Source organism: Conger conger, chromosome 8 (assembly GCF_963514075.1).
Source record: "Conger conger chromosome 8, fConCon1.1, whole genome shotgun sequence".
In the NCBI taxonomy this organism is placed as follows: Eukaryota; Metazoa; Chordata; class Actinopteri; order Anguilliformes; family Congridae; genus Conger; species Conger conger.
The window spans coordinates 40,481,289-40,493,929 of record NC_083767.1 but is presented as its reverse complement, the minus strand read 5'-3'; the positions used below and the strand labels follow the sequence as shown (position 1 = coordinate 40,493,929).

The following is a 12,641-nucleotide window of genomic DNA, read 5'->3' as shown; positions in this document are numbered from 1 at the left end:
ATGTGTTTTAAAAATGTAAAATAATTTGCAATAGGGCACACCAATGGAAAGCCTATTGTTAGTCATGCAAAAATATTCATTGAGGGTCATTTCACTTCAATAACACATTGAGATACAGATGTAGTCCGAACTGCTCTAATAGAATTAGTAGCCTATTTATTTCAGTTATCGAAACCAACCGATAAGTGCGTCAGTTTTGCTGCCTACATTGACGATGACGTGATACTGCAGATCCTAAGATGATGTCACCGATGTCTCGCGAGATGACGAGAACGCGATTCCAGCCGCCCAGACGCTCCCCCCCTCCCTCCTCTTCCCACGCCCCAGTGCGCTGTGGGATAGTGGCAGTATATCCTTTCCTCGGAGAGAGATAAGAAGCCGAGGCAGGAGAGGGGATGAAGATGGCGGACGCCAAGCAGAAGAGGAACGAACAGTTGAAACGATGGCTGGGCTCGGAGACAGACTTGGAGCCGCCCCTGCTGAAAAAGAAGAAGACGAAGGTGAAGTTCGACGATGGCGCCGTCTTTTTGGCTGCCTGCTCGAGTGGCGACACCGAAGAGGTGCTCAGGATGCTGGACCGGGGAGCTGACATCAACTACGCAAATGTGGACGGTCTTACAGCCCTACACCAGGTCTGTATTGCTTGTTTCCTAACGTTAGTTCTCTCTTTGCCTTTGATGACTCTTTGCCTGCCCCGCTAAAGTCGAGACTTGTTAGGAAAGGAGAGTCTGAGGTGTGTTTACACAGTGCGCGCGGAAGCGTCAACTGCGGACAGGGCCGTCCGTGGGTCTGTGTGTTATGTAGCCTCAATTTAAAAACGGGGACAAAAAGGCGAAGAAATCCTGTTTTGTTTGTTGATTTACATTTCCCAGGTCTCGATACTCGCTTTTCTTGACGGCCCGAAGTGATTGGTGTGCGCGTATTTATGATATTTAATCTTTGTTAGAGAACTGCAATCGGCTTGCTAGCTAGCTGTGTCAAGTCTGTGATAGGTCGATGGCTTGGGTGGTGTAGCTAAGCTAGCTAGCTGATCTAGTCTGTAGCTAGCCTGCTAGCTAACTGTTACCTTTCTGTTGCTTTTGTTATGGACATGTAACGTTATGACAATTGGCGCTCATGTTGTTAACTAACTAGCTGACGAGCTTGGGGAAGTGTGAGATTTCCAATTTAGCCATGCCAAGCAATTATCTAATGAAAAGTAACTTGGCTGTAGTCAAAACACAAGTGTACGGCTAGTAAGCAAAAGTGCAAGTTGTGGAAGGGGGCGACAACGTTTGCACGCACAAGGTGAAATCTTGATTGCAACTCAATTCATTGAAACAGGAAAGTTGCAGATTCTTGCGAACATGCGAATGAGGCGGTATGCCCAATTGACTGTATGGAATTGTTTCGTGACATTTTTATTGGTGCCAAAGTGGTTTAATTTGTGTTAGTGTGTTGGGGAGTGGTGCAACTAGCTTTACACTAGTTTGCCGTGCCGCAGTCTACGGCAACGAAGGCTGTTGCATCGCAATGTAGCTGTACAACAGCAAACTAACATTTGGTGATTGCTGGCTAGATATCAAAACAACACTCGAAAAAGCTGTCTGTAATATGGCTTTATATGTCTTGTTTCAAATTGTCATCTGGATTCGGCTTGTACGATCTTAAAATATATTCCAATTTGGTTTGGCCAGAAGCTAGTCTGATATTAAGCGAGACATGCATATTTCTTTGTGAAACTGAACAGTTTTTAAACCAGGTTGCATTCAGAAGCATGACTAGATAAAGGTAAGCAGTACTATTGCACCAGGACTAGTTCAAAGTTGTTTAGAAACCTCTACATATATTTGATGCGCTACCCCTTGAATGACAGTTTTAAATGTCGCGTTATGTTCGAGGCTACAGGTGCTGTCGCAAAGACAACCTAGAGGCAACCGTGTAGTTCGTACTGTGCCTGCAGATATCAAATTGTCGAGATTGTTGAGGATAAATATGTTGGTAATTTAATGAAATATGATTGACGGCCGAGGCCGTGTCTGGTTTTCGCTGGATTTGAAGAGAACGACTTTGAATCCAACCGTCAAATACATCTAAACACTCCAATGGAGACGGTAGTGTGTGATTTCTTGTGACAGGTTATATGTCAGGCTAGCGTTAACTGGTTCCTACGTGACGCGTGTGACGTGAAACCAAAGTAAGATATTTATTCCCCCCCCCTTTAGAGATGAAGTCACCGTCAACGCCGGTGTAGGTCCACGGATACTTTTAATCACAACCGTGAAACACTCAATCTGTGGTTGGGGATACTTCATAGCTTTTACTTTAGCTGCCACAGCTGGTGCTGTGGGTTACACAATTTCACTACATTTCACTTGAGTAGGAGGTCACGAAGGTGAAGGAACACAAGGCCCTAGTTAACACACGCATTCCCTTGGTTTAAGATAATCATTTGCATATATGCCCAGGCGGGATGTTTGGCTATAAAATGAATGCAGTGTGTGCTGCCTCCATCCACGCATGTGTTGGGACATTCGCAGCCTCGTTGTCGTCTTCGTCGTGCTTTAAATGCGACATGTGCTACTTCAGAGAGTTTGCAGGGCAACATGAGAACGCAGTCGCAGCTGTCACTTGTTGGACATGTGCGGGGCTGTATCAAATAAATTAGAGTGCAGAAGTCGGTGTAGTGGGTGCCTGCTGGTTCCAGCTATTCTCTTAGCAGTGCCAGGGCTCACCATAACTGAATTGCCCGTTCACACACGCGCATTGGGAAAACAGAACAGGCTTTGTCTGATAAAATGCATCACCTCTTTTAAATTGCGGGCCTGAAGGGGTTTTCTGTTTGCTGGTTTGTGACACATTCACCATCGATTTCTGTGCAACAGTGGCTCTTCTGGTATTTGCTAAACCGCAAAAACACGGTCCTTGGAGAACGGAACAGTGGCCTATACGTGTTTTTTTTGGTTTGACCTTACAAATCTTTGCTCTTAATCATGATGCAGAAGTTTGCTGAGCAAAGTATCCCCCCTTTTCTCCAAGAGCCGTGTAACGCACCAGGACCAAGTAGTCATAAGGTATCAGGTTTTCATTGCGGCTCCTTGCTGCTGCACAAGCATTTGCCTTTCTGCGCAGATTCCCGGATCTCCTGCCTTGCAAGTGGCCTTCAAACCATTGTGGGGGTCATTCTGTTTTGTTTCCCGGAATGACCCTGCTAAGGTTCATGGAGGGCTCAGAGGCACGGTTTTCCGAGCGGGAGGCTGTGTCAATCGGCCTGGTCTCGTTTGCCTCTCGTCCGCGCTCGCAGAACGAGACCGGCCGCCTCGCTTTGGAGCCATTTCCTGGAACCAGCAAAATGGGGAAGGAATTTGGAGGACAGCTGAGACTTCGGCATGCATGTCTGTTGTGGCCCTGAACTGTCACTGGTGTGTGTGTGTGTGTGTGTGCGCGTATGTGTGACAGAGAGAGAGAGACCAAGAGAGACCGAGCCAGCCAGCCAGCCAGCGCTTTCTCTCATTTTAAGGAAATGCTAACTGTTTCCACGAAAAATATGGCCAGTGTAGAGCTCATTCAGCTTTAATTTAAAACGGAGGGAATTGTCCCCATTTGATGGAGACTATTTTCAGTATGTTGGTGCTGCGCATTTGTATACATTCGATACTTTCCACTTATCGAAAAGTAATTGTCACTTCAAAAATGTTTCACGAAAAAGTACAGCAGCTAGATTCATCATGATGGTGAATTGGGCAACAGTATGTCTCCAACTTATTTTTAACTGTTTTTTGGACAACAATGGAGTGAAGTGACTTTTAGGATATTGGCTATATCTGGTATATGAACTGTACTTGTTAGAATAAATGCATTAATTAATTGTTCATTTGGTATGTTGCATAAAGAAAGGAACTGAAATTAACAATATAAAATTACCCCTGCCTTATCCCTTAAATGGAGCAAAGGGCAAAAGGCATGGTGGGGATTTCAGTTAAACTTTCTAATCCATGGGTTTGGGAAGGGTCAAGTCTGGTGGCGATGTGCTCAGACCAGGTAGGATATCATGTCCTTTGGGACTCAACAGTCTGACCGCTCTCCGGACCACCGTAGTCCTGTTCGTAGGCCTGGTATTCCAGGGGATCACCCCTTAGAATCCCTCAAGGTTTGGCTTTGCTTGACCGAGGACAGAGGTGCCAAGACGGTCGGTAATGCTGAAAATGGGATTAACCATCTCTTAACCCTTTGAGGTGTAAGATCACAAACGTGTGATTAGACCAAGCTCTTAAGTGAACATTCTAATCCTGATGTCACAATCACTGCTGGTGACTGAATGCAGTGGAGTTCTAGAACACCGGCTTAGAATTTAAAAAAAAGCATTCCAAAAAACATACTCTGAAGCAAGGGTTAAGCAACGACGATCGAGTAAACCTACATTGATATTGTTTCGGATACTAGAAGATTGCTTGGGGCATTCGGTGATATTAATGGCTGTTTTCTCTCTTCTTTTTGGGCCAATACAGTTTAAAAATTAGGCTTTTTGCCCACGCAAATGCTCAAAATGGCTGTTCATGTGAAAGACCTATTGTAAGGCATTGTAATCAAATAGAGCGTGTATGCAGTCCTAGAGGCCATTGCCAAAGGTGTGACCATTAGCACCTTGGTGATTGTATGTCTGCTTGTTCTATCTCAGAGTTCCTTCAGTGTTTAGGAGAACAACATGGTCTTGCCTTAGTGGTCGGCCTATGTGGATAAGAATGTTTATGGTATTGTAGAGGTTTTGTTGACTACACCAGGAACAGACCTGCATCAGATAGGCAAGTGTTTTGGAATCGAATACTTTTCGGTGCTCGAGTGATCTTGCCTGGTGTGGTTGAGCAAACTAAGAGGACCAGAAGCTGCGGTTTGCACTTTTTGAGAGTATTTCATAGGTTCCTATACACCAGACAAGCTCAGTAAAGCGTAGAAATGTATTTGAATCCAAAACAATTATATATTTGACTCAGGTCTGACCAGAAAGCGGCTGGATTAGACCACATTTTGCTTGTCAAACTGATACATAATTATGTCTCAATGTCGCAAAAATGTTGGAAGGGCTGTGGTGTGAAATAATGGTCAGCCCAGCAAACACAGAATGTTCTCACAAAGTTACTGGAATGTTTTGTAACCTTGCCATAACCTGGCAACAACATTGTGAGAGCGTTTTGTGTTTGCTGGACCGGTCTTGTTTCCTGTAAAGGTTGTTGGTTTGATGTCCAGTTGGGGTGTTGATCTCGTACCTCTTGAGTAAAGTACTTAAACTGAATTGCTTCAGTGAAAATATTGAGCTATTTAAGAGGATTGTATGTGAATGCAATCTACGTATGCGAGTCTAATCCAGAGTGACATGTAATCAGCATAATGTCGGAATCTGAATGCAAAGCAAAATCTGCTTAAAATGACAGCCTCAATTGTAAGTGTGAGGTTTAGTGTGATTCAGTAATAAGAGCCAGAAACCTGCTCATGCCATTAAATGGTTAAAGAACTCACCTACGGCTAATATGGGCCTACCTACAGCAAACATTTATTAGATTGTTTAACTCCGGATGTTAAAACTCGCTCTTGCTCTTACTGCATGGTATTGCATTGCTCTTGGTAAGAATCTTGTACCAAACACATTTCTTCTTGCCATGTTGTCCTAATTTGCGCCAAAAGAAACCACAGCCCCCTTTTTTTTTGCAGGGGGTAGTGCAGCTCTGTCGACCATGCAGGTCACAGCAGGTCTATAAATAGTGCCCCCAGAGGTCTCCCTTAAGCTTTATTCCCGAGGGGGAAGGGGAGGGGAGGAGCCTCGGCGTTCGGCGCTCAACGCGGGCTGATCAGCATTCCGGGTAGCTTTGGACCTGAGCCCTTAGCCCCTGGCCCCTAGCCCTCAGACCTGGCACGGCACCAGAGGTAACGTCCGCCCGTGATTCACTCTCTCCAGGCACCACTGTCGGAAAACCAACCACAACAGGAAACGACAATTCGCCGACCGCTTTTTGAGGTGGACCTACCAGTGGACCTGAAGTGTTTGTCATATCTTTGGGCCCTGTTTTGATTACTCTGAAGTGACCTTTTCTTTTCCCTCCCAACCCCTCTGAAGATATTTCTTGTGGATTAACGTTAAAAGAAGAATCCACAGTGACGTGTAAAAAAGGCTATTCATAGCTGGAGTTGAGCCTGCCTGCCCCTGAGTATTTACATTCTGTGTCCTCTGTTTTTAGAGAAGATATCATGGAAAAGTTCTCCTGAACCCAGCTTGGGGGGGGAAGTACATTTTTCTCATAGTTTGTCCTAGAAAGAGCAGGAAAATTTGCAGCGTGTTTATCTTTTTTTCTGATGAGCCACTTCAAATTGGTGTTAAACGCGTTTTATTTCGTGTTCCAGGTGGACGCTTTGTTTGCTGGGAACTCACTCAGTGGATTTTATTAGATTCATTTTGATGGTGTAGACGTGCTTGAATTTTTCCACACAGCCCAAAGTGTCATTTTGAGGAGGTGCGATGGAAATATTTCACAATATTCCTTGATCCTAAGCGAAGCAGGCCTCCTTTTTTTTTTTACCCAGGCACATTACTGTGACCACTGCAGAATCACATTGCAGTCACATTGCTCATATGAGCGTAATGCAGGTGTTGAGCCGCTGTAGCCTGCTCAGTGTAGGCCATTGCAGTCCGCAGCAGAAGGGCTTGAAGTTGTGAATGAGCTGGAGAGGAAAGATGTGGAGATACACCGGGTGGGTGACATTCCGGTCAGCAATTGGAGTTGGGCGTTCCTCAGACTACACACAGCAGGAGCTGCTGCGAAAGACTGTTTCCTCCCTCATTACCCCCCCCCCCCCCCCCCCCAACAAACACACGCATGCGCACATGCTCACGCCCATCACCCAATTTTCATTCCGGGCGATAGAAACCCCTTTTTAAAAATTGAGAAACTCTTTCCCCATATTTGACTGAAAATATTGGCCAAATTTCAAGGTGACTATGAAGTGTCATTGAACCTTTTTAGAAGGTTGATACCATGACCTCAAATAAAGCTGGAACAATAATATCAATTGTACTGAAATCTCGGCAACAACATATTTTCCCCTCCTCTATTTTCTATATCATAGCTTCTTAAAATGCCGTCAGAATGAACTCATTTCTACAGTTTAGAAACATGGAGTTCACATGTTCAGTGTTGTATACATCTGAAAACTGCTGCCTGATTTCCGCATCTCAGCAAACAGGAAGTGCCATAACTTGCTTAATTACCTCCGCTGCTTTGTCAGTGTAATTTGTGGACCTAAGCCTTCCGCTAAAATTAATCTTGAGATGGACCCAACCTGCCTGCCATGGGCCCATTCTTATTCTCCTCTTGGCAGAGCTTGGAGTCGTGACATAATCATCTCAGTCTTAGCCTTTCAACCAATTGGGGCTCATCTAAAAAGCAGCAGAACGGCTCAGCTGTCCAATGGCGCGACTGCTAGGATGTTGTCGATTGGTCTCCGAGACCCCATTGAAAAACAAACCTGGAGGAATCCTGTTGCACCCGCGACCTTAGGAATTCCCGTAACGTGATCCGTCTCCTTCGGAGAGTCGGGGTTCCCAATGCACTTTGTGTCATCGTGAGCCCTGCTTTAACTGCTGTTGTAACGATACTCCACTCTCTGCTGTAAATTGGGATTCCTGCTATTAACCCTTTGGAATGTTGCATTTTTTCCCCAGAATTCTCAGTCGGTGTTCTAGAACACTCCTTTCAGTGACCAATAGTGATTGTTACATCAGCATTAGAATGTTCTGTTAACACCATAAAGTGTTAAGTTGCGTACAATATATTTAACTTAGCAGTATTCCTAGGAAAAGGTGATGATGGGCTTGAATTTGGCATGGTTGCAAGTTCAAACAGGAATGGCTGTTCCAACAATCAACATTCTTCACCTTGAACAACATGGGGAAATGTCCAGCTTAAGCAAAAAGGTTCTCAAGAAAATTGTTGCCCTGGATAACGACGTCTTCTGAACATGGCCTTTTTTCCACTTAAATGGGATTAAGCCTGACGATAGGCCGAATGATGAACGCTGAAGGAGAAAAAAAAAAAAGAAAAAAAAACATTTTGTTGCCTCTCTATCACTGAATGTTTTGCATCCTTAAGCTGAAAACTCTTTCTTTGGAAGAAAAGCTAGGGGATCAGGCCAGGTCAACACAGGTTGCCCAGTCCGCCTTGAAGGGGCACGAGGGGAGACTTCCCTAGGGTTTAAGCGGACAAAAAGGTGATCATGGACAAGCAGAAGTCACTTTTTCCCCCTCATTGTATGTTGGTAGGCCCAAACCACCTTTCAGGATCATCAAAAGCTCAAAGTTCAGCAGGAGGATACTCAGTCACTTTCTCCCAGAATGGTTCACAGCGACTTCTACATCAAGTCCTTAAAGAACACGTGGCAGTGGCATATGGAAAACCGTTTATCTGACAAATTCATCTAGTATGTAGCCTGTATTTAATTAGAGCTGAAGGTGGATTTGTAGGGATTACTACCCAAGGCCCACCTCAGGGAACATGTTCAGTTGGACAAACCAAACATCCAGCAAGTCAATGTGCAAGGAACGGTGGATTCACGGATGCTTGACACGTTCTGTCAGATGTCTTCAACAGGTTTTTTGTTTTCTCATCAACCAACTCTACATGCCTTTTTAAATTCACTTTATATCGAAAAGCTTGTTCTGAGATGGGCCTTGATCCAGGCCTATTGTTCTCTGGGACACTGAGGTTCACTTGAGTGACAGTTTGAACTCACTGACAGGTCTTTTTGTTGACGTTATAATCTTGGGGAAATGATTGCTGACTGGCTCGGAGTCAAGTCAAACAGAATATGTGAAGGCAGGCAGGCGTCTTTCACTTGGTAATTCCTGATGTGCACTGTTGCTCAATCTCATGACTGTGAAACGCAGAGCTGGGGCATTTTGAGAGCGTGTGAGCATTTTGATCTTTACTCGGTTTATTGATTATCTGCAGTTTGTCTAATTTAGAGGCGTTCCTTTTCCCTTGCAAACATTGACAGTACGGTTGGTGGTAGGGGCTAATGAAAATGTTGTTTTGTTTTGTTCAAATTGTTGTGCAAAATTGGTTTGCTTGTCAAAGTTGATTTGAGAGAAGAATGCACCGTGGATCGATTTTCAAAAAGAGGTATTTTGTATTTTCAACCACAAAATCCTCCAAACTAATGTAGAGGACCTAATCACCTGTAAACATATCCATCTATTCTCTTGACATGAGCCATTTCCGGAAAGGTCACTGGACATTTGCAAAATAATGTATCTATTTAGGGCCTATTAGCAGTGGATATCTGACACCAGCCAGGCATTACTACAAAGGGGAGTACCTTCATGTTCAGCATTTCATCTTGCGCTCCAGAAGGTCACCCGCCTAGAATTGATGGTTTCAGCCTTTGCTTCATTTAATAATTAAAGATAAATCTAATATCCGGAAAACATTTTGGCACGCCGATTAATTTACCGATCTCTTTGGCGTGTCCAGACCTTTTCAAGTATTTCTGTCATGTCTGCAATTAATGACGTGATGCCCTGTGCTGTCAAACCTGGATAAATGTGGACAGTCATCAGGCGATTGCAACACAGTCGTCATGTGATTGCAACGCGTTGACAGTAGGGTCCTTGCATATCGTCTTTGTGTTACGAGATTCATATTTTCATGTTTCATTATGCATCTTGTGATGTTTAGCTTTCTTTTTAAAGCTTGTTTTAATCTGAGGCATGCTTTCCTGCTGAGATAAGCGGCCCTCTCTTCCCAGTCATGCGTTGTAATGTTGCTGCTGGTGTCAGTGATGCCTCAAAGGGCCTGAAAGGTTTCCCGCTCTTTGATGACTGGACGCTCCCAGTAAAGGGAAGGGAATGTGAATTGGGTCACTAATGTCAATGACTGGCTGCAAGGGAGGGTTCAGTCTGCTAGAACGAAAGCCAGCAGCCCTAGGAATAGTTTGAGTAATGCAGTGCACTTTTTCACAGCCCTGAATTGATGACGTAATTTCTGGTTTGCTGTATCTGTCACTGTACAAATTCTTTGATTTTACACCATTTGACTGAATTTCTCCATGAGTTTGCAATTGAGTTTACCTTTCCTATCAGGTTCTCCACCTCCTTCCAGTGGCATGTCTGAGACCTGTGTGGCCTTCAAGGGCTTAAACCGATACAGGATGGCATTTCACCGGCGTCCACCGTCTTGCCCTGATGTAATCAAACGTGTAAAATGTGCAGGTCTCCTCATATACACCCCCTGCTGCCATCTTGAGTGCGGTTTTCCTTCAAAAAGCCATAAAGCAGAGGGCAGAGGAGACCTACTCATACACGTGTGCAAATGGTAAGACTCAGGTGCCTGGACAGCCAAAAGACGTCGCGATCAACACCGCTAAATTCCTCCCATGTATCCCAGGGGTGGCAACGCAAAGCCACTCTTTTCCAGAGTGCGCCACCCAGCAGCCCCTAATATCTAATATTTTCAACAGTTAAGTAAGTTATTCTATCAGCACCAGTCGCTTGATCTAAGCCCGTTACACCCTCCCCGTTGTCCCAGGCTCATTGTTTGCGGCTGTGATGACGACCGGCCTTTCAGCTTCAAAGAGAGACCAGCGGCGGGAGCGGCGGTTTGTATACAGCTCGCTCGCTTCTTCCTCTGGCCGCTGGGTTTGGGCACGACTTCAGTCGGTATAATCACCGTATTAACCCCCGTAGTTCATCCATCACCGCGGTGGTGATCCGTTACCGTGGTAACCAGTAACACAGAATACCGGCACGGCCCGAGTTGGAAGTCGGTTAGGCCTGCTGAAGGCCTCAGTGTAGTTTCTTGCGAAAAGCTTGGTGTGTGGTTCGCCCTTATGTTGGGAAATAAAGTTTTTCTGTTAAAGTGTGATGTTTAATGTTTTCATTCAGTATGTCATGTGGGTAGGTTATGGTATGAACATATTTCTTCGAAAGACCAAGTTCACATGAATTATCATAATTATTGGTTGTAGGACCTGACAGGGAAGTGACTATTGGTTCTTCTAAAGTTTCACTATCAATGCATCCCTAAAATGAATAGAGAACCTTGATATGACCAAGTTCAGAATGCCACTCTGTATTACAGTTTTTGCCATTCTGTAGTCTGAACCGTAACGTATGGATTTGTAAAGTTGTTGCTTGAGAAGAGGTCCCAAATGCTAGGACAGGCATTACCACAGGTTGGGACTGGCTGAGGTGAAACTTGCTTAGTCGGCAAGATTCCTGAAACCTTTCAAATTAGATCAATCTTTTACGGGAGACGGTTACGTGTTCCCCCGTAAAGGAGAACTCCTGAGTTGAGTCATGATCCATTAGGTAAAATCCAGGATGAATCTAAAGTGAATGTCTGGACTGATGTCATATCTGTATCATTGCCAAGGCAGCAGCCATTCGATGCTGTCTCGTTTCTTTTGACACCTGTAGATTCCAGCCTCCAAAAATAGCACCGATTCAGGCATGTTTCAGTCTTGGCCAATCTTTTGTGTAAAAGATTAATGGAAACTTCATTTGGACTAAATTAGCTACCTTGCAGACACGATTGCTTATCTTGTTTAATGTAAATTTATCTTGTGATCCAATTTTAGTTATATATTGGCATTCATCAGATTGAATCCCAGATGTTATTCCCACATGAACATATTTTGATACGAAAACATCTTGAAATTGACATCAGTCATTGTATTCCCTTTCTCAAACTCTGGTTTTGTATGATCCCGTCTCCTGGCCTCAGGCTTTGGCTGTTTGTGGAGGTACTTGACAGAAACCTCCGGGTCAAAGGGTCTCCACAGCAAAGGGCCCTTTTTCCATCTGAAAATAAATAACATTCCATCATAGTCACTGCTGTGTTGTGCTCCACACCCCTCCTGGCTTCCCAACCCTTCCCCTGCTATGTGATCTCCTCGCCGCTTTTGACGTTTGTCCCATCGTTTGGCCGACTTCCCTTGGAGGGCATAAACCACAGACCCGGTGAAATAAGCCAGCTTTGGCATAGGCATCTCCATTACGGCAAAAAGAAATCGCCAACATTTTGTTGACGGACCATTCATAAATCATCGCCGTATGGGCCGTCACCTTGACATTGGTTTGAGATGCTCGGCTCGACCTAGTCTTTAGAAGTCCTCTATGAAAAAAAAACTTTTTACATCTCCTTAAAATCTGTTTTTTAAATTGAAGTTTTGAGACCTGCTCATGGTCATCGGATAACAGCCTTTCACGTCAGCTTCTTTGTCTCACTCTTTCTTTCCGAAGTCTATGTTTAGAAAGCGGTGTCTCCTGATGGCTCATTATGGCCTTTGACTTCAAGGATTCGTCTTTGTGCCGCTAACTCGACCCCTTGGCAAGCAGCCTTATTTTGTGTGGTGCATTACGCACCTGTGAGGGGAAGTTTTACTTTTAGATGAGGAGAAAGAGTGGCCTTTTTTCTGGTTTTCCCAATTGTTGAAATTTTGCCATTGAAAAAAAAAAAGACCCAATAGAACGGGACACCTTGGGCTGTTCTCTGAAACATAATTAGGTGCTGACCTTGAAAACCCTTAGTGCTTGGTGTTCAGTGGGGGGAAACCTCAATGCAGTTTATACTAAATATAAAACTTTCAATGTAATTGTCAACGTTAACTTTTCACAA

General features: G+C 44.4%; 1 protein-coding gene across 7 annotated transcripts in view; it reads left to right on the top strand.

Annotated features, from left to right (window-relative positions):
- The first annotated feature begins 316 nt into the window (after positions 1 to 316).
- ppp1r12a (protein phosphatase 1, regulatory subunit 12A) overlaps positions 317 to 12,641 on the top strand; it is an 80,783-nt gene continuing 68,458 nt past the window's right edge. For all 7 annotated transcript variants that reach the window (XR_009709351.1, XR_009709350.1, XR_009709349.1 and 4 more), the window contains exon 1: positions 317 to 632. Coding sequence is in view for 2 of the 7 variants with exons in the window: in XM_061251197.1 (XP_061107181.1) it covers positions 396 to 632 (237 nt within the window). In the remaining 5 variants the exon portion in view is untranslated. The remainder of the gene's footprint in view (positions 633 to 12,641) is intronic.